The sequence below is a fragment of the Microtus oregoni genome, unplaced genomic scaffold (genome assembly GCF_018167655.1).
Source record: "Microtus oregoni isolate MIOR12 unplaced genomic scaffold, Mior012 000016F_ref0000370, whole genome shotgun sequence".
NCBI classification, from domain to species: domain Eukaryota; kingdom Metazoa; phylum Chordata; class Mammalia; order Rodentia; family Cricetidae; genus Microtus; species Microtus oregoni.
Window position 1 is genome coordinate 14,585,992 of NW_024543075.1, and position 22,933 is coordinate 14,608,924.

The 22,933-nt window shown below is 38.7% G+C and overlaps 1 protein-coding gene across 4 annotated transcripts in view; it reads left to right on the top strand.

Moving 5' to 3' along the window:
• The window catches only part of Ate1 (arginyltransferase 1), a 115,570-nt gene that overhangs the window by 55,854 nt on the left and 36,783 nt on the right, over positions 1–22,933 (top strand). For all 4 annotated transcript variants that reach the window (XM_041666461.1, XM_041666460.1, XM_041666458.1 and 1 more), the window contains exons 9-10: positions 2,072–2,253; positions 6,026–6,125. In XM_041666461.1, the coding sequence (XP_041522395.1) occupies positions 2,072–2,253; positions 6,026–6,125 (282 nt within the window). The remainder of the gene's footprint in view (positions 1–2,071; positions 2,254–6,025; positions 6,126–22,933) is intronic.

The following is a 22,933-nucleotide window of genomic DNA, read 5'->3' on the forward strand; positions in this document are numbered from 1 at the left end:
CGATACATAGGACTGCTTCGTGTTGTGTGTGCCGATCTATAGTGATAGCATTGTTGCTATGGTTAGGTGCTGTCTTTCTGCTTTTTCAGTAAAGCTCATATTTAGATTTTTGGTCCATTTTTAATTTGGTTGTTTAGTGTCTTATGGTTGAATCTTAAAGCTTTACATGTTTCATTAAGTATGTCCTATATATATTATATATGTTCTCTGGCTTGACTTTGTTTTTTTTTTTTTTTTTTTTTTTTAGTTTTTTGAGACAGGGTTTCTCTGTGGTTTTGGAGCCTGTCCTGGAACTTGCTCTTGTAGACCAGACTGGCCTCGAACTCACAGAGATCTGCTTGCCTCTGCCTCCCCAGTGCTGGGATTAAAGGCCTGCGCCACCACCACCTGGCAAATATTTATTTATTATGTAAATATTCTGTTTGCGCGTATGCCTGCAGGCCAGAAGAGGGCACCAGACCTCATTACAGATGGCTGTGAGCCACCATGTGGTTGCTGGGAATTGAACTCAGGACCTGAGCCATCTCTCCAGCCCCTGACTTTGTTTTCTTAACAACATTTCTTGTAAAGCAGAAGTTTTAAATTAATTTAATAAGGTACAAACAAGTTTTTTCTTTCATGGATTTTGTTTTTGGTGATGTATCTGAAAACTCATTAACCAAGCCATGATCACCCAGATTTTCTCTTCCAAATGCCAAGTTCTGTAGTATTGATTTTGACATTTGGGTCTGTGATCCATTTTGAGCTCAGTATTATGAAAGGTGTCAGGTTTGTCTTGAGTTTTGGTTTACATGTGGTTGTCCAACTGTTGAGCACTTACCTTTTCCTATTGAATTGCCGTTTTTCTTTGTCAAAGGTTTTGTGTTTGTGTGGATTTGTTTCATCTGATTTGTCCATTTATTGTTCTGTCAAGACAACCACATTGTCTTCATTTCTTAGTAGGGTTAGGTGTCCTGAGCCTTTTGTCTCTCATGTCCAACTTCAGAATGAATTTGTCGATACTCATAAGACAGCTTGTTGCAGTTCTGATTAGGATTCTACTGTCTGTGCAGCAACTTGAAAAGAACTGGCATCGTAACAATTCTAGTCAAGAAAAATGTGGGTCTTCTTTGATTCCCTTCATAGATATGCTTTCCTATGTATCGATTGTATACATGTAAGCTTTAAACTTACCTTTTTTTCATTGTGTTTTAAATTTTTTATTCTAGTCATTATTATAAAGGAAAATCATTTCATATCTTAACCTTTCATTCTAGGCTTACTATAGTTAGAGTTTTTCTTGGTTCTTTTGGATTTCTACTGTGCCATCGATAAAGAAGATGCTGAGTTTTGTGTTCTTTACTCTGAACTAATTTCTCCTCCATCTCTTTTCTCCTCCTCTCCTTTCCTCCCCTTCTTCTTCCTCTCCTTTCTTCCTTCCCTTCTCCACCCCCTCTTCCTCAGGACTTGCGCATGCTAGGCAAGCACCCTATCACTGATCTACTCCCGTAGCTCCCCTTGTTCTGTTCCTCTGTCTTACTATATTAGCTGGGATTTCAAATCTGATACTAAGTAGAGTTGGCTGTGTTCATAATCCTGAGTGGGGAAGGAGAGGGGACCATCCAGTTTATTAATGTTAACTGTGCTTCTAACAATGGTTTTTGTATATGTTACTAATCTGCTCAAGAAGTCTCTCTCTTCCCTGTCACTTGGTAGAAGTGTTGGCCAGCTGTTTTAATGCGTCCTTTATTTCCTGAACTGATTAATATATCACAATGTGTTTTTTTTTGTTATGGATGAGGTGGATCATGTTATTTGCCTTCCTCTCTTGATTTTTCCCCTTCTTTCACTCTTTTCCTCTCCTTCCCTTTCTCTTCATTTTTCCTTTCTTTTCATCTCTTTCATTTCCGTCCTTCTCTTTTAAAAAAATTGAGTTTTTCATGCTAAAGCACTCATTATCTGGAAGGTGGTCACAATGAAGCAAAGTTTTAAAATGTAATAACATGAATAAAATAAGATTATTTAGATTAAGAGATTTTTAATATAAAGAAAATGACTCCCTGTTGATGTTTCTGTGCCTGCTTTTTCATAGGCAGAGTACCCTGCTAATGGACCGGAGTGTGGTTATGGCTCCTTTCACCAGCAGTACTGGCTCGATGGGAAGATTATTGCTGTTGGTGTGATCGACATCCTCCCATACTGTGTGTCTTCTGTGTATCTGTACTATGATCCTGACTACTCATTTCTGTCTTTGGGTGTCTATTCAGCATTAAGGTGAGACTGTAAGACTGCTTTGTACAGTTGCAATGAGTTCATGGAGGTTCAAGTAATTACTCATCTTGTGTATATTTCATTATGTAACAGTAGGAGTCTGTTTTATAGTATAATAATTTGCTGCTGCAGTAGTTCCCTTAGCTGTATATTAATATTTAAAAGTAACAGTTTTAGGAGGCTAGAGAGATGGCTCAGCAGTTAAAAGTACTTCCTGTCTTTTCAGAAGACAGGAATTCAGTTGACAGCACCCACATCTAGCTGCTGACAGCTCCAGGGAATTCTGCTGGTCCTCTTCTGGCTTCTATAGGAATTTGCATGTAACGTGTGCATACACACACACACACACACACACACACACACACACACACACGGTGGGGGGGCAGATAGTTGGGGGATAGAATAAAATAAACCCTTCTCTGTAGCGATATTTTAACAAATAAAACTTGCTCGAAGATGAGAGTATAAAGCTAGCCACACTAGTCAGCCATGCAGGCCAGGCTGTGGTGGCACATACCTTTAATCCCTGCAGCCACTAGTTAGCCATAGAGGTTGGGCAGTGGTGGCGGGCACCTTTAATCCCAGCACTAGAGAGGAATCTAAGGTGGGATGAGACAGGAACTCACTTCCTTTCAGTCTGAAAATTTTGTAGAGGTGTGAGCTCTCTAGTAGTTGTCTGTTTTGCTTCTCTGATCTTTCAGAGAAGATTTCTGTCTCTGAGTTTTTATTAGTCGTGCTACATCTCTCAAAAAAATAGCAGCTTTAGAAATGACACCATAGTTTGATGTTCATTTTCTAGCTTTTAATGTTTCTGTATCCTCTAGAGCGAATATGAGAAATCATTGTGGGCTTCTCTGAGATGGCTTAGGATGTAAAATGCTTTCCGGGTAAGCCCAATGTATGAAGTTTTATCTCCAGGACTCATATGAAGGTGTAGGATAGAAATGACTCTAAAAAGACCATAGTATGTCCATTACCTCCACTTCCACCATACACAAAATATTTTTCAAAAGGAAACCACATGTTTGGAGAAGTTTATTGTTTGATGTATTTATTTTCTAAGCTCCCCTGTCATTTATGCTCTATAAATGTAACATTATCTATATTGTTATCACTAGCATATATGTTCTCTCAGTGTTAAAGATGCAGCTAATGTGGTGTGAATGAATTAAAGGCATGTGCATCTGCTCAAAGAAAAAAAGACTTACACCACTTACATGGTTTTATGAACATATGGATTTGTATATATCCACAAACAAAGGAGGCATGGTATCATTAGGCAATCTTGTGGGACCACTTACATATTTGGTCTGCTACTGATTTGCAAAAGTGTCAAGAAACATGTGGTTATGTAGGCATGCAAATCAGCAATGGGGAGACCTGACTGTCTGCTGGTGACTGTGACCCTCCTCAGAAAATGATTTCCCGTTTGTGGCCATAGCTGCAGATACGTGTCACATAGCACGAATATCTTTAATGGTGAGAAGGTTTGGTTGGGAGTGTCTTCTCTGGAATATTTGTTTCTGTTCTATTTCCTACTTATATGTGTATACAGTACAAAAAAAGAAAGAGGTTTGGAAACTGTTTTGCCTTTGTTTTTCAAGTAGCATAAGTTTCTTTTCCATCTGTGCTTTTCTCATTGTGTTCCCTAGTATTTGTGTCTTTACTCACATTCTTACACCATTATGAAGTATATTGCCAGGTTATCATAGTTTACCTTGTATATTTAGTTTTTTCCTGAATTATCAAAGTAGAAAGAAGCATTGATAGTTTTCTTTAAATTATCAATTTGAGTTTTACAAATTAGGCTGATTTTTTTTTTTTTGCTTATGTCTCAGTGCCCATCTTGACATTTCCTGCCTGACTTTTCTCCTGACATTAATGTGTCAAAAACGAGTTTACAATTATACAGTATTTTTAACTGATCTCTGACAATCCTTTTTTTTGTGTATTGAATTGTACTTTATATAAACTAATTTAAAGACTAGAATATCTTAGATAGAGGTAGTGAGAGGTGGTCAAATTCAGGCTTCATTTTGAAGATAGAGTCCAGGAGCTTGTTGGAGCATTGGACATGAGTGTGGAGGAGTAGTTGAGACTGGCTCACGGACTTGAGTACGTGGTGGTGCGGTGATTCCAAATATGCAGGTCCAAAGTAAGAGGTGCCATCTAGACTAGCTGGGGTGCAGTCAAGAGTTATTGCGTATGGGTGGATGTTGAGGCTTTTGCATTTACTTGATTCTTTCCTCAGTTTGAATCTTTTTTTTTAAAGATTTATTTATTTATTTATTTATTTATATCTTATGTATACAACATTCTGCCTCCATGTATGCCCTCATGCCAGAAGAGGGCACCAGATCTCATTACAGATGGTGGTGAGCCACCATGTGGTTGCTGGGAATTGAACTTAACCACCGAGCCATCTCTTCAGCCCCTCAGTTTGAATCTTGAAAATAGATTAGTCCTAGGAATAGTAACATTTAGTCTGTTATAGAAACATTTTAAATAAGTTTTGGATAACTTTACAAAGATTTTAAATTTGTGCTGGAGAAATGAATAGAGTAGTTCTTTAAACCTGGACTTCCTTTACTGGACAAGGTGGCCTATGCCTGTCATCTCAGCACTCAGGAGGCTGAGATAGGAGTCTGAGGTCAGCATGGGCTATGCAGCAAGTTCTGGGGTAGGCTATACTGCATAAAGCAAGCCTCTCTAACAGAATAAACAGAACCTCTTGAATTTTATATATCCATTGCTGCTACTAAAAAAAAAAATAGAACAAGGAAACTCAAAAGACAAAACCACCATTCTTCTTGCTTTAGAAATTAAAATTTGTTGAAACTCTCATATACAGCCTGCTCATTTAGCTGGACAAGTAGGGGAAATTTTGTACCAAGATTTATCTTAATACAAATTAGAACCACTTTACACATAAGCATTTCATTGAAGATTGAACTTCTTTGTTTCAGCAGCCCTCATCCCTGCTAACAAGGCATGGAGCGAGAATGTGGTAATGTCCCTCTCATTTAGGGAAACGGTGTAGAAACTGTGCTTCTAGTTATACAATAAATTGTGAATCAAATACATTCGAAAGGGTTCTGTGTAAATGCATATATAATTTTTCCTGACATGTATCAGCTATTAAGTTTTTTTAAAAAAATTGTTGTGCTGTTAAAACAGTCTAAATTCCTTGGACATTCTAGAACATACTGAATAATATTATACATATCTTTATTTTCATCTTCTGTTGGTTGTAGATCGGCTCTTTTGCCCAGTAAAGTATAAAATCTGAATTTAGATGTATTTATTCAAAATAATTTTGAGATTTTGACGCTGATTGTTTAGTAATTATAATCTTGTATTTTAAAAATCATTTGTCTTCAAGATCTCCTGAGTAAACTGGGAACATGGGGACCATGGAAGAGGGTAGAAGGGGAGGGGAAAGAAAGCAGGGGAGAGGGGAGAAATATATAGTTCAATAAAAACAATTTAAAAAAAGCATTTGTCTTGCTGGGTGTGGTAGTGCACACACACCTTTGGTACCAGCACTTAGGAGGCAGAAGGAGGCCAGTCTCTGAGTTCAAAGCCGGCCTGGACTATCAAGCAAGTCCCAAGACAGGGCTGCACAGAGAAACCCTGTCTCAAACAAACACACAAAATCATTTTTATTTTAAGAGTTGGGTATTTTGATATTTTCCATTAGATTTTATTGCATAGATTTTTTTTTTTTAAATTGAAACCAGAATTAACTGTACGGTTCCCCCTTTTTTTTTGGCAGAGAAATTGCTTTTACTAAACAACTGCATGAGAGAGCATTGCAACTCAGCTACTACTATATGGGCTTCTACATTCATTCCTGTCCCAAGATGAGATACAAGGTAATGTCAGTTTCATATTACAGAAGATAAATTTTCACTAAGATTTGCATCTCGGGGCAGAGGATTTGAGGTGTGTAGCGGTGGGGATGGGTTATTAAGGAGGCCTTTTGCGCATTCATAAGGAGTTCTTTCTGAAGTGAGAATCCCAGCCTCCCTGTTCTCACAGAGATCTCTTACTAATGTTAGTATTAAGTATATTTTGTTACAATTTCCTTTTTAAAAAAGTTGTCAGAGTCTCTTTAGTGAAGGCCGTTGATTTTTCCTAAGTGCTTTATGGAACTGCAGAGGACCAGACTTCCCTGCCACTGTGACCACCACTTCTGTCTGTTTCACTGTATGGTGCTTAGCTCTGAGATGCGTGGAGATAGAGACAGATCTCCCTCTTAAGATATGTAATGCAAGTGATGCTGGGGGAATCTTAGCATAAAACTGAGTCATAAAGTGGTTGATAGATGGCCTACAAGGATGTGGGGTTTTCTTCCAGAGTGGAGGAGAAAGGAAGGAAGGGCTCAAATAAAGAGTAGATGTGATGGAGATACACAGAGTTCAGGGAGAAATGCTGGTAAGTTAGGGGTCAGAGTGCCAAACCCCTGAGGCTTTCATAGGAGAAAGAACAGACACTCCTGTAGAAGGAGCTGCAGACCGCTTCCCGCTGCCCGGCTCCCGGCCACTGGCAAGCTTTACCCAAAATAATTACACGGAAACTGTATTCATTTAAACACTGCTTGTCCCATTAGCTCTAGCCTCTTACTGGCTAACTCTCACATCTTGGTTAACCTATTTTTATTAATCTGTGTACCACTTACCAAGAAGATTCTAACCTGCGTCCATCTTGGAGAGGAGAGTTATGGCGTCTGCCTCACTGCCTTCTTCCTCCCAGCATTCTGTTCTGTCTTCCCCGCCTACCTATGTTCTGCCCTATCAGGCCAAGCAGTTTCCTTTATTAACTATCCAATGAAAGGAACAGATAGATAGAAGACCCACCTACATCACACTCCTGTCCTGGTTATAAGCAAGATTTATTTATTTATTTTAAAAACAATGTGAAACAGCTTAAAAAACATGCAAAAACAAAAAATGTCCCCCTGGACTCCCTGTGTGTCCTCTGCTCTGCAGTTGTTGACCTGCCTCCTCTTCCCTGTCCCCTGGACTCCCTGTGTGTCCTCTGCTCTGCACTTATTCACCTGTTTCTCTTACCGTGCTTTCACTCCACTCCCACCCTTATTTCCTTTAGAATTATTTTGGAACATAATGAGGATATCCAGTTTTTGGAAGACAGAGTCTAATACAGCCATAGCTGGCCTGGAATTTGATACGTAGACCAGGTTGGCCTCAAACTCTAATTGACCTGCTTCGGCCTCCCAGGTGCTGAGATTAAAGATTTGAGCTACCATGTCAGACAGCTATGATACCTTTTTAACTGAAGAATCCAGGACTGCTTTTTTTTTCTCCCTCTTGTATTTTGAGGTGCTGGGAATCAAACCCAAGAACTTGCAACTAACACTTCCTAGTTTTTATTGCATTTAAGAATATTGCTCTTGGACTTTATTATTTTTAAAAAACTATCCTAGTGGATGGAGATATAGCGGAGTGGTTAAGAGCACAGGCTGCTCTTCCAGAGGACCCAGGTTTGATTCTCAGCACCCACATGGAGGCTCACAACCATCTATAACTCTAGTACCGGAGGATTTAGTATTTTCTTTGTCCTTTCCAGGGACCAGGTGTGCACATGGTGCATGTGTATACATGTAGACAGAACATTTGTACACATGAAATAAAATAAGTCTTTAAAAACCCTTAAATTAATTCTTTCTTTCTTTCTTTCTTTCTTAAATTGAGCAAAGGTAACATTGAAGACTAGTATTTACATATGGGAATTTCTTCCTGGCCTTTTTGGTATGTTTTTGAAGTCATGAATCCTGAGGAAAGTCTTTTGAAAAGTTAGGAAATTGGGGAAAATATGTAATTCTTCCATAAAGTTAAAACTGAAAAATCTACATTAAAATGTTACTATTTTGTGAGTCAGGCATGGTGGTATACATCTTTAATCCTAGCACTCAGGATCTCTGTGAGTTCGAGGCCAGCCTGATATACAGAGTGAATTCCAGGACAATCAGGGATACACAGAGAAACTCTGTCTTGAAAAACCAAAAGAAAAAAAAAAAAAGGAAAAAGACGTTACTGGTTTGAGGTATCCTGTGTCAAATGGAAGGAAGATCTAGTAGAGACATGACTGAGGGAGCTTACAGCTGATATGACATTGGAGGAAGAAGGACAGGATTATGGTAGAGGAAGCTGTTGGGTCTAATCAAAGAGTCTTGCTTATTGTTGCTGCCATTAAAAGTAGGGCATGGAGCTATTTGTTGTTAACAGTGTAGATAGTGTTATAACTATAATAAGAATTTTAAAATGTATACAGTTAGGTATGATGGTGCCCAACTGTAATCCTAGCAACTTGGGAACAGAAGAATACTATCAGTTTGAGGCCAGTGTGGGCTACACATTGAATATGTCCCAGTCCATCTAGGGATAAATGGGAAGACAATGCCTTAAAAGACAAAATGAAAAGAAAAAAGAGGACCAGTGGGAGAGAGTTCAGCAGATAAAGACACTTAACTCTCTCATGCTGTCTTAGAGTTCAGTCCTTAGGACCCACATAGCAGAAGGAAAGAACTCCTGCAAGTAGTACTCTGACCTCTACATACACACACACACACACAGTAGATAAAATATTCTTCAAAAAAGAAAAGTATATATACTAAGTACCTGAGTAATGTTTCAAAAAGTAATAAGTTTTGGAAGCAAGTAACTTTATAAATTGGCAGTTTGAACTTACAGTTTTGTGTAATACTGCTGACCTACTACATTCCAAATGTTAGGTTATCGTAATAGTACCAAATAAGATTTACTGGCAGTTTCCATTATTTCAATACTTGTAAATAGTATTAAACTTAGTATTTCTTATGTGTTAACTGCTTTTAAAGGTATCTGTAATAGTGAGTGAAAATGTAACTTGAAATTCCAGGAATTTTCCATCTCCAGAACCTCCAAGTCAGTATCTTCAGAATTTGGAAACATCATCAAAACTGTAAAATAGAATAGATGACAAGAGAATGATTGGACGTCAAATACACCTTTAACTTTTTGTCCAGTTTATTTGTGTCCTCATTTTACCTTCTAGGGCATGATGTATCATTGACTAACGATACATGTTGTATCATTAGTGACTTTGTAGATCCTCTGTGATGATAATATTAATCTATTTTGTAAAGCCAGCATTTGCCTGGAATCACTGCATTTTAGCACTTGGGTTTTCAAGAACATATTGATTTTAATTTTATGTTGTTAGTTTATATTGTTTCCTAGGAGGGCTGGGGTGATTGCTCAGTGTGTAAAGTTCTTGCCACATGAGCATGAGGACCTGACTTTGGTACCCCAGCACCTATGTAAAGAGATAGGTGTGGTGGCACATGTCTAACCCAGTGCTGGAGCGTAGGGATAGGCAGATAGGGCTTGCTGGCTAACCAGTCTAGCCAGTCTAGCCAAACCAGTGAGCTCCAAATTCAAAGAGAGACTGCGTCTCAAAAAATAAGATAGAGATAGAGGAAAACATCTAAATTTAACCTCTGTCATACACTAAGGAAATTTTGTGCATAAAGCAGTACCAAGTGCCGTATGCTCAAAGATACATTAATGTTTCGTTTGGATTTTCTTGTATGGATTGGTTCAGATTAAGTTAGCAGTCTTTACTATATATATATTTGCTATATAAAATATATTACATGTACAAAAGTAGGTCTGATGTTGACAAAGCAGCTTATTTTACCTGTGTTGTGTTACTAAGAAACTGTTGTAAAGTCATGCTTAAATGATGATTCTTTTTTTTCCATGCAGAGATGACTAGAGGTTTTTATGATCACTGCCTTTCCTTGCCCATCAGAGCTGGTATCCACTTGCCTTTTCTAGGTGGGACTTTTCATGGCTAATGGATACTGTGTATATAACTGTTTAGGATTTCTGGGCTACAGTCTTATAGGACTGTTATTTTTCACTTCCATCTTTGGAGCCAGATGTAATGTAAAAGATTCAACTGTTCTACTGTAGAAAGAGGCCTGAAACCACCTTGAATATTTTAGTGCAGCTGCATGATTGAACCCAAGAGACCAGTGGCAAAACACCAACTGAATAGTCTGCCCAGAGTCCTGAACTACGAATTACTGTTTTAGGCTGCTGAGTGTTGGGATGGTTTGCAAATCAGCAGTGGATGAGGGATATAGAAGTCATACTTCATCCTGTGTTGATTGTGCAGGCTCATGTCTTAGAATAAGCTGATCTGGGCAGTTGTTACTGTGGTTCAAAGTAAGAGGTTTTGCAATGCCATTGAATTTCTCTGTGGTTGTACCAGAAATGCTGTGTGGTTTATGAGAGTTCATCTTACAAGGTTTTTGTTGAATGTTCTTATTTAGCTTGCAAGTTGTCTTCACATGTCACCAAGTTTAATTTTTTCTTGAGTTGCGAATGATGACCCACCACAAGATGAAATCATCTATGATTATCCTCATAGTTATATAAGCAGCATGTGTTACAGTAACTTCTCCTTTCTGCTTATGGTTTCTTCGTTTACAGCATTTAGTTTATCTAAAATGGTTTTGGTTAAAGATTGATGTGTATGGGTGTCTTACCTGTATTTATGCCTGTGCACCACTTGTGTACCTACTGCCTGAGGAGAGACTAGAAGAGGGCATTGGATCCCCTGGAACTGGAGTTACAGGCAGTTGTGAGTTGTCGTGTGGGTGCTGGGAATTGAACCTGGGTCTTCTGGAAGAGCAGCTAGTGCTCTTAACCACTGACCCATTTCTGTAGCCCTTATATTTTATTTTTAATAGTGCCATTGGTATAAATGTGTTCTGTGATCATCGGCTACCTTTGTAACTTCTAGTGATATGGAGTAAGCCTTTACTAAAACCATACCCTTTCAGCTTTTTTTTTTCAGATTTTTGCTTTGTGCATAGTGAACCTATTTTTTCTTTCTTTTTTTCTTTTCATTATTACATCTTTGGTGTGTTATTCTCTCAATTTTCTATATTAACTCACATCTCAATATTTAATCCTTATCAATCAATCAATACACTTTTTCTATATGTGATAAAAAGGATTTTTTACTTAAAATATTTTTTACTTACTTTGCTAAAGCTTAAAAAAGCATTTTTCCAATGCTTTCCAAATGCTCATCATTTACATATAAAGCTTACTTTATTTTCTTTTCACCTGCTTCGATATATTTAAAAACTGCTTGATTACTTTTGAAAGTGGAAGTTGGAGTATCCTGAAGTGTTGTTAGGCGTAATTTAGAATGCTGTGCTCTCTGTGTTATCTCTCAGTGCTGCTAAGAGGCTGTGTTATTCTGAAAGGGGTGTTTTGATGAAGTCCTTTAAGCAGACCTGTATGCAGGCCAGAGTAAACAGTGATTTCAAGCAGCCTGCTTTGGTGTCATGACATGGCCAGACATCAGTGGAAACATCAGGAAGGATTCTGAAATAGCAGAAAAGAAACAAAGACTAATTCATCTTTGAGCAGTCCCTATACTGAGTGCCTCAGCTGGACTGTGGGCAGACAGAACCCTGAAATTCTGTAGGACTTTGTCTACAAAAAGACTTTTGGCATTACTGGTACAAAAACACCTATAAAAATGTTAATTGGCATTAGTAGCGCTGTACTAGCAAAACTGTGTGCTACTGAAACCCCTGAGCTTCAAGGTTTCCTGACCAAACAAACTAGCAAATGTTATTTTTCTACAGTCTAATAGCCCGGGGTCTTGCATGTGGGTCCATATGGTAGTGACTTTACTATTGCTGGGCTGAAAGGAATACAGATGATCTCATCAGTTACTCACAGCACTGAACCAAATACTGAGTTCTTTTGATTCAGCATCTGTTTTTTTGATGTCAACTGTCCAGTGGATTAGACATAGTCAGTAAAACAAACCACCACAGAATAATTTTAGTAAGGGATTTTGATGCCTCCTAGAGGCAGGGGGAAGTAAAAGAATCTGCTACTCATCGCAAAAATCATGTTTCTAAAATTGTCTCAAGCAAAGACATGTGGTACATTGGAACCACAAATAATTTCCTTGAGGGTCATCTGTTCTAAGCTTCTCATTACAATGAGAAAAGTAACGTCAAGGTGGTTGACTTTCCCAGTGTTTGCATTAACTCACATTTACTTTTAGTAACATAAAGGAGCATCTAAACTAAGTAGTTAGAGTCAGGGACTTCAGAGCATTTGTTGCTCTTGTGGAGAATGTGAGTATAGTTCCCCAGTGTCCACACACAACCACCTGCAGCTTCTGGAAGGGATGGGTGCCCTTTCTGGCTTACTCAGCCAGACACACACACACACACACACACACACACACACATACTTACATACATACACACACAAAAATGCGTCATCTTTGAGGATCTATCGTAATTCATTTTTACAGGCCAACATCTAGGTGACTTCTAAAATAAGAAACAGCATGGCTAGTACATAAGGCTCCCACTGAGTACTATGCCACTTCCAGAGATTACCACTGCTTTCTGACCTTGTTCTAGTTTAGCCTGATTTTGTACTTTATGCAAATGGAATATGGAATATGGAATATTTTGAATGGCTTTTACCTAAACATTGTGTCTGTGAGATTTATCCATCTGGTTGTGTGTAATGTAGATTGTCTATTTAATGAATATATTGTATTTCATATTCCCATTCTATGGTGGATAGACTGCTTCTCTTTTTTTGACTAAAGCAAGTGCAGCTGCGAACATTGACTTGCACATTCACATTTCTATGTATTCTAGTGAATATAGACCTAGATTGCCAGATCACAGGATATATGTATATTTGTTTATTTCATACTGCTTTTTTTAAGAGGCTATACAAATTCACAGCCCTCTTCCCAATATCCTTTCAATATATTGACAAATATATAAGAAATGGTGATGTGTTGTCGTTTCATCTTCCATTTTGATTTGTATGATCAATGTTAAACACCTTGTCATAAGATTGTTGGCTTTTTGTCATGTGTCCAGGTTCTATGCCCACTTACCATTTGGGTGACTTGTCTTACTTATTTGTAGGTATTCTTTTTTAAAAATTCTTCTCTCATATAATACATCCTGACCTCAGTGTCCCCTTCTTCTACTGCTGCTCCATTTCCCTTCAGAAAAAAAGCAGGCGTCTTGGTGTTATCAACCAAACCAATATCTTACAGCACAAGATGCAATAAGACAAGGCATAAACCCTCATAACAAGACTGGACAAGGCAACCTAGTAGGGGTAGTCATTGGTTAAACACTCTCACAAGCTCTGATTGCCCCAGCACATCTTGCAGGCCGGACAGGCATGAGTCGAAAGTTTTGAGACTTTTTTGATATCCTAGTCCCACTACTAGGAGCCTTGCCAGATTATCAAAGATGGCCAGTTCAGGCTCTGTATTCTCTGTAGCACAAGTTTTTTTTTTTTTAATTTTTAAAATTTTTTAATTTTTTTTAGATTTATTTATTTATTTCCTTTAGTGTTCTGTCTGCATGTGTGCCTGCAGGCCAGAAGAGGGCGCCAGATTTCTTTACAGATGGTTGTGAGCCACCATGTGGTTGCTGGGAATTGAACTCAGGATCCCTGGAGAACAATCAGTATTCTTAACCTCTGAGCCATCTCTCCAGCCCTGTAGCACAAGTTCTAATGGGTTTTAATAATAAAAGCTTGGAGTCAGATATTGGGGAAAATGCTGAGAGATCAGAGAGATGAAGGAACAAAACCACAGCCACCTTACCTACTCAACTTCCCAGCTAAAAAGAAACTGAGCTCACGTCTCCTTCCACCTCATAATAAACATGACATAACTGTTTCAAATTTTCGTTTTAAAAATTAAAAATAAAATGTAAAACAAAACAAAAATTTAAAAAATACAAGTGTAGAAGGAGGCCACTTGTTCGTTCCGACTGCAAAGAACCAAAATAACCACACAGAAACTGCATTAATTAAATCACTGCTTTGGCCCATTAGCTCTAGCTTCTTATTGGCTAGAACTTATATTAATTTAACCCATTTCTATTAATCTGTATACCACCACAAGGTCATGGCTTACCAGCAACGTTATAACACTTCTATCTTCAGTGGCTCCATGGCTTCTTCCTGACTCTGCCCTCTTCCTCCTATCCTATAGGCCAAGTCAGTTCTTTATTCATTAACCAAAGCAACACATAGATAGAAGGATCTCCCACACCATTTCCCCTTTTCTGTGTGAACAAAAAGGAAGGCTTTAACTTTAACATAGTAAAATTACACATAACAGTTATCAAGCAAGAATTACAGTTACTTTATCTTTTATCATAACTAAGGAAAACTATAACTATAAATTCTTCAATCCATCAAAGACTCCAGGAGGATATAAAATTACCTAAGTAAACAGAAAATGCATTGTAAGTAACTTCCAAAACTCTAGAAATGACAGAGACATCTCGCTGCCTGGACAGTCACCCAAAGTTCTTTCGTACCATTGAGGCATCCATCTTCAGCCTACAGGCCCATGGTATCCAGCAGACTTTTCCATGAAGCAAGAATTTTCAAAGACAGTTCAGTCACTTTCTTCTGTATCCTGAAGAATGTCTTGCAGACTTTTTGATGAAGCAGGAACCCTGAAGGATCATCTCAACTTTAGGCAAGTTTAACAGTCATTTCTCTGTGGGTCCTTCCTGCATGTCCAGTTAAGCAGTTCAGGCAAGAGCAGTTTCTTGCCCAAATGGCTAACCAACTCCATAAGGAGCCTCTTTGATGCCCATCTTCCTCTGGAAGTAGCTTGGTGCTGCCAGGATGTCTCATCATCATGAAAAGTCTTAGGTTTTTAAACATTTTAAATGCTATATTCTGAAAGTCTCTGAAAGATTTGAAGAATACCTATCTAACTGAAATATATCTCTATACATCTAGAAAAATCTAACATGACTACAAACTTGACTATTATATGATTATCTATTAACCTATATTTCTTAATTATATATTACATTTTTAAATGAGCTACACAATCACGATACTTTAATCAAGAGCAGAAATATACATATAACAAGATTGACCTTAAATTTGTACCAATAAACCACAATCTATACCAATGCAAATCTATATAGCATATCCCCCTTTAAATGTAAGCAAACATTTATAAACAATATTTGAGAATATGGGCATAGTTTTTCCAAACTGCTTCCTGCTGTTTATTTGGGTGAAATATTTTCTTTGTGGGGGTGTTCACAGCAACCTTTTAGGGGGTCTTGTTCTATCAAACCATATTGGTCTAATAGCAATCCACAGGTTCTCATCTTCTATGAAATGAAAAGAACCTCTTTTCCAAAGCAAAATATCCTTAGACACAAATTTTGAAGTCAAGATACCTATAATATACATGTTGGTTTAGCTTAGCAGCCTATACAGTGAAATGTCTCTCTGTACCTAGCTCCTTCACAGTCAAAAATTTTAAGAAACACAATAATATACACATTTCAGGCTTTCTTTGTATTGTCCATCTTTACGTGGCTTATTTTTACTCTATTACTTTTTCTATAAGTTTTATTTAATTTATTTAATTTATTTATTTTAATATCTTTACTCTTTAATCTATGACTGTCTGTACTATATCTCTTTAAAGACTGTTTTTTTTAAACATTTACTTTTTTTTCCAACTCTCTTATTCTTTTCCCTCTCAAGCCTATGTACATTTATCCAACACTATGACTCATCTGGATTTGTCTTTATTGCATATCTGTAATTCTTTTTTTTTAAAGATTTATTTATTTATTATGTATACAGCATTCTGTCTGCATGGATATCTGCAGGTCAGAAGAGGGCACCAGATCTCATTACAGATGGTTGTGAGCCACCATGTGGTTGCTAGGAATTGAACTCAGGACCTTAGAAAGAGCAGCCAGTGCTCTTAACCTGTGAGCCATCTCTCCAGCCCCATATCTATAATTCTTTATTGTCCAGGATCACTTTTTAAAATGCTAAGTGCTTCTTAAAGCTTAAGTTGCGTCATTACTGTGGTATATATGGTACTTCCTGCTTGCCTACCCAGTCTGAAACTTAAGCTGCACCATTAGTATGATATATATGGGACTTCCTGCTTGCTCCGCACAGTCCAGCATGGTGGAGCTGTTAGCCGCCTCTGAGAGCCATGCCCACAGCCCCATTCTTAGGCACACAGCCCAGCCCATGCTGCCATTAAGCTAGCCGCAGCATGCTGCTCACAAATCCCATCCAAATGTTCTGTAGCTGGACCTCCTGCCTGAAAGAGTCATAGTTCACGCTGGCATCACAGCCTAGAAAGCCGGCATTTTAAAACTGTGCGGTTTTTCTGCTATTGCTGAGTAAGGAAAACCTCTCTTAAAGGAACTGCTGCATGCTGCCAGCAAACAGCAAGAAGCTGTGTTAAACTCTGTATTTTTGTGTCTAGAATTCCTTTTCAAGCTCTCTCACCTTTTTAAGTGGATTTTAGTTTACCCCACGTTGGGCTCCAATTTGTAGGAGGAGGCTGCTTGTTTGTCTCAGCTGCCAAGAACCAAAATAACCACACAGAAACTGTATTTATTAAATCACTGCTTGGTCCATTAGCTCTAGCTTCTTATTAGCTAACTCTTATATTAATTTAACCCATTTCTATTAATCTGTATATCACCACGAGGTTGTGGCCTACCAGCAAAGTTTCAGCACATCTATATCCAGTGGCTCCATGGCTTCTTCCTGTCTTCGCCCTCCTACCCACATGCTCTAGTCTAAGCCAGTTCTTTATTTCATTAACCAATAAAAGCAGCACATAGACAGAAGGACCTCTCATACCATACAAGTGATTTATTTCTTACATCCCTGGAGTCTGGGAAGTCTGAGATCCAGGCACTGGTAGTTTCTGTCTGGTGAGGGCTGTTCTCTCTGCTCTCAAGATGACACCCTGAACTCTGTCTCATATAGAAGGGACAGAAGTACATAGAGAACCAATGCTTTGCCTAAGGGAAAAACAAAAGGGAGTGAAAGTTTCCTTCCTTTAAAACACCACCACTCCGAGATTCATCAGGATGGAGTCCTTCTGACTCAGTCACTTCTTAAAACTCACCTCTAATGCCATCACCTTGAGGAATGAGTTTCAACATGAATTTTGGAGGGAGACATTTGGACCTCAGCAGCATCTAATTATGACTGTTTGTAAGTAAAACCCTTGAAATAATCAACTAGGATATAGCATAAAGTAACTTTTTGGGGAATATGATAATAAACTATGTATAATTGTATAATATAACCTTAAGTGTAATCATTTTATCAAAGTTGCATTAACTTGTTTCATGCTTTAAAATATTAAGTTAGGGAAGGACAATGAAGTGAACTAAACAGAGACTTACTCTGTATCCCTCTTCCTACTTGGAATAGTGCTTTTCTTTTGGGAGTGCCTTTAATGTCTACAGATATTATTGATGCCACAGCTGAGATGGTCTGAGAAGGCCGTGTACTACTGGCTTCTAATGAAGTGGAAGCCAGTGGTGCTGAGAAACGTTCTGCAGTGCACAGGATAGTCCAAATAACAGGGAATTACCTGACCCAAAATGTCAGAAGTACCAAGGTTGAAGGACCTTGTTTAAAATGTTACTGGCTTGCCATTGAGATCCCTAGGCTGGCCTTAAGCTTGTGATCCTCTCTTCTAGCCTTCCAAGTTGTAACACTAAAAGTTTGTACCCATCACATCTACATCTAACACATTCAAATGCCTTACTAGCAAACTTTGAGACACATCATCATCTTGGCTCTGCAGCAGAAAGTTAGCAGTGAAAGTGCTGAGGAACAAGGTTCCCATTGCTAGGAGGACCTTCACTGATTTCTACTAGTCTCCTGACTCTTGTCATTTGTGTGGGCCTGAGTCATGTGTTATCTAAAAATGTCTTATGTGGTATGTAGAAATCATTTTGCCAGAAATCTGTATTTCACCTGGTTCTCTTACATCTAAGTTTGTTTTCTTGGCCTTCTAGGGTTCTCTTCCAAATTCTTCACTGTTTGCCTTGAGGCATGGCATTGTCATGCAGGTGTGCTTCCTTCTACTCTTTTTCCAGCAGTGCATACAGTTAATCTGTGACCCATTTAATTTACTGTAATCTTTCAGTTTTTTAACCCTGTTTTATTCGCCCTTTCATTCAGATGTTTGCTATGTCCACATGTCTTGTCTGAGGAAAATGCTGCCTTTGACTCTGTACCAGCATATTTAGTGCTGTGTGACCCTGCCATCTTAGTGGGGTGCCTGACCTGAAGGCAACCAGCTCTTCTAGGGTAGATGAGTATGTAAGACTCAGCAGTAAAACTTTGTCTCCTGAAGCAAACCTATCAGATCCTTTTCTTTAAGGGTAAGGCTAGGATTAGACTGTGGAGAGGAGTCATAGTTACAGTGAAGACTTTCATAATAAGACACAGCAAGCAAAAAACAGATAAGGAGAGGCAGACGAATCTCTGTGAGTTTGAGGCCAGCCTGGTCTGCAGAGCTAATTCCAGGACAGCTAGAGCTGTTACACAGTGAAACCCTATCTCGATAAAACCAGAACCAAAACAAAACAAAAACAGATTAGGTTTTCTGACCATGGAGCAGCCAAGTTGGACATTGTAAAAATTTTTATTAGAAAACATATTATCTAGAGAGTAGAGGCCTGGAGTTTTTTTTTTTTATTATTATTTTTTTTAATCTGGTTTTCAAAGGGCTCAGTGGATCAAAAGATAACAAAATGAGAGAACCTGAGATGGCAGGGGAAGAAAAAGCTGAGAGTTAGTAACAGATGAAAACACAGATTGGAGCCTCCTACTGCTGAGGGGACATAAATAACTTCTTGCCAACTTTTGACTATGATCTAGGATCCATGAAGCTTTGTCTAACCTAGTTTCCTCTTGCTAGATAGCCTGGAACTTTCTAGGGGCCTGACTCTATGTAGCTGCCGCTGTCTCTATAAGTACCTATTTTTAATGTTGTGGACCGTTTCACTTCTTGTGAGGATCATGATTGAATTTATGTCCTCAAGCAGAAGGCCACTGTTACAACCTTGTCTACCAGCAGCATGTGTGCATTAAGGAGAATAGCAACTAAGGCAGGTTTCCCAGGATGCTACGTAGGTATTTGTGACCTATAGTCCCACTTAATCTGCCCAAGGTTGAGATGAATAGTGGGAGGAGAGAACTTGGTGAAGCAATGAAAATTCTAATTCCCTCTCCCAGCTACTACATTGCAAAATGGGTAGCACACAGCAAGCACTTCTGGTGTGTTCCAGAGGACAAACGCTGACCCAGGAAAGACATTCTTGGAGTTACACGGCACGCCAATAAAGGGCCCTTTAATTTGCATGCTTTATTTTATTTTGTTTTATTTTAACCAGAAACAGACTTTTTTTTTGACTATTCAGACTTGATTGTTTGATGGATGTTTTCTCAAAGTGAATGATAAGAGCTTGTTATTTCAAAGAGAACTGTTGCTTTTACTTTAATGGAGTAGGAAATGTCCATATCTATGACTGTAGAATATACCTTGTGAATACATTTTAAATAAATGGTAACTTGTGAAACTACTAGTAGAATGTCGGGTATTATCAGCGAAGGATGAATGCCTCTTTTCCAAGGTGGCAAGTAGGCCATGTCCACATCAGTCTTCTCCACACTGCTGCCTTCATTTCTCCTGTTCCACCTTTTTCCACAGCACATGAGCCATTTTACTGCTTTTTCTCTCCCATTCCTTCACCACACATTTGTTCATTATAATGACACCCACCTGCCTGAGCAAAAAGACATCAGGTGGGCCTGTGGTTGTCTTCCTGCCAGCCCAGGCCTTGAGGACCCAGGCTGACCTGTGGGATGACTAGCACCCGCCTGAGCCTAAAGGCATCAGGCAGGCCTTGCCTTTTTTTTAAATAACCTTCCAGACAATTTAAGATTACTAAAATTTTTAAGGATTGCATAGTATATTTTATTAGTATGAATAGTTGTTTGGAATCATTTAAATGCTTTAAAAATGTTTAATTCGACTAATTGTTTACTGCGGTGTGGTGAGTGAAGACCCTGGAATTGATGGCTTGGATATAGGCATTTTATCAGCATACTTTCGGAGAGGAGAAACAGTCAAAAAGTATCTTGCAAGGTCAAATATGTTGAGTTCTGGAAAGGACAGAAATAGGGAGAGAATTGAGGAGGGAAGGAAAGGAGGAGAGGAAGGGAAAACAAACACACCTAGGCAAGGTATAGGTCCAAAGGACACAACTTCCTTCATATAACTAGGTCTTACTTCTGAAAGTATGTATCATCTCCTAGTAATGCTATCAGGCTCTGAGCCCACCAATGGGTTAATCCATTGAGAGTCCTCGAAGTCCCGTCACCTCTCAATAATTGCATCTACTAGCTGGGGACCAAACTTTCAACATATGATCCTTTGTGGGGTATGCTTTATATCCAAACCATGGCAGAAGTTTAGTACTCTGAGAACACACATGCATGTTGGAGATAGAGTAGAAAGAAGTGTGTGTTTGAATTTGCCCCTGCCCATGATGAATCTTTCAGAGCTACAGGAAAGGTGAACACTGAACACATGGCACATGTGTTTTATGAAAGCGAGTTTGAAAGATTGTGTTTTACTCCAAGTACTTGAGCACGGATCACATAAACAAGCATACTTTTCTGTTAACTACAGCACCCACTATTACCCCTTTGAATGAATGTAATATGCTTAGAGTAATACGGGCTGGGCTAATAGCCCAGTCAGACTTCCCAATCGTCATGTTGTCTTTTATTTTTCTTCAATCCTGGATCCAGTCAAGATATGCAGATTTCTCTTCATTTTATGCCCCTCCCAGTGCTGGGGATTAATCTCAGGGCTGTGTATACTCTAGGCAACTAACTGTTCTACCACTGAGCTGCACCCCCAAATCCCTAGCCCATGTTTCATTGTAGCATGTGGGCCTGCAAGTTGGGGGTTTCTGTCCTGCCCAGTTCCCATAGCTGGTAAGCCCCAAAGAAAATCACACAGAGAGTCTACATAAGTTATAAACCGATTGGCCCACTAGTTCAGGCTTCGTATTAGCTCTTATAACGTATATTAGCCCATTATTCTAGTATATGTTAGTCATATGGCTCAGTACCTTTTTCAGCAGGATAGGTCCCATCCTGCTTCTTAAGTGTCTGGACAGGACTGCAGGATGAGCTTCCTTCTTCCCAGAATACTCCTGTTCTCATTGCCCTGCCTCTGCTTCCTGTCTGGTTGTCCCACCTATACCTCCTGCCTGGCTACTGGCCAGTCAGCATTTATTTAAAACATGATTGACAGAATACAGACAATTCTCCTGCACCATTTCATAGATCACTTAAATGGTGTTTTATATGGAATTGTAGCTTTGCTTTTATGTTTCACAGCTTTGGCATTTTTGTCTGTGTCCTGTACTTGAGTTAAATCTCACTTTTTCTGGTTAATCTTATAATGTAGATAGCTACATTTTCATGTAATTATAGACAACATTTTCTATTAAAAATACTTCAACATTTGTGTGCATGTGTATGCATGTTTGTGTGTTCGTGTCCAGGTGTAGGTGTGTGTGTGTGTGTGTGTGTGTGTGTGTGTGTGTGTGTAGCTGGGAATTGGACCAATCCCGATGTGTTCTGGCAAGTATTTAACACTGAACTGTATTCCCAGTCCAATAATCTTACTGAGATTAACCACCTTTGACAATGATTTACTCAAGTGATGCTTTGTCAGACCCAGGCCCTCACGTCTGGAGTCCTTTCCAGGCTGGCTGTTCCAGGATTGGTGATATTGAATTGGCTCTCTTGGTTAAAGTGGCACCTGCTAGAATCTCTACTGGAATGCTGTCTTTTCCCCAAGACACTTATTCATTTGTGGGATCATACTTTGAAACAAAATATTTCTTTACAACCTTTTACCCAGTGGTAAATCCTTTTTGGTTTCCAACCACTAGTCTATAATCCCTGTAATTTGTGGACATTTGACAGGTATTTACGTAGTCTTTTTTTTTTTTCTTTTCTTTTTTGGTTTTTCGAGAGAAGGTTTCTCTGTTGCTTTGGAGCCTGTCCCGGAACTAGCTCTTGTAGACCAGGCTGGCCTCAAACTCACAAAGATCCACCTGCCTCTGCTTCCCAAGTGCTGGGATTAAAGGTGTGCGCCACCACTGCCCAGCCTTTATTGCCATTGAATCTCTAATTTACATTCTTATAAAATTTAAGCATTTTAATTTACCAGAGATATTCAGAGTAAAGATGTAGTTCCCAAAGACATCTTTGTCTCAAGCTTTAGTTTCATGCCTTACTGTATGTACAGCCTTTCTGAGCTCTAGATGATACTTACAAATGAAGACAATAGCCACCTCTGTATAGAGAGTCATTGGGAAGATTAATGCGGTAGCATGTGGGTAGCAGGCTGTATACTGGTCAATTCATCGTAGCTAGTGCTAGTGGATAGTAGCTTTTTATTTTTACTAATATAAAATTAATTATATATGATCACCAAAATTTCATAACTGTTACAGAAAGAAAAATTAAACACTTCTTTATTTAGTGCTTTTGTATTCCATACTTGTACTCCATTGCCTCATTCTGGATTTTAGATTTTTGTTTTTATTTGTCTTCTCTTAAGGCTAGATATTCAGTAGAAGAGCTTTGGAAGGCTTTCTTGATTTTGTCTTGTGTGATTCTTTGTAGCTGTAGTGTAAGTGCTTCCTGCTGTTTCTGCAGAAAGTAGCGACTCCAGTGCTCATAGATCA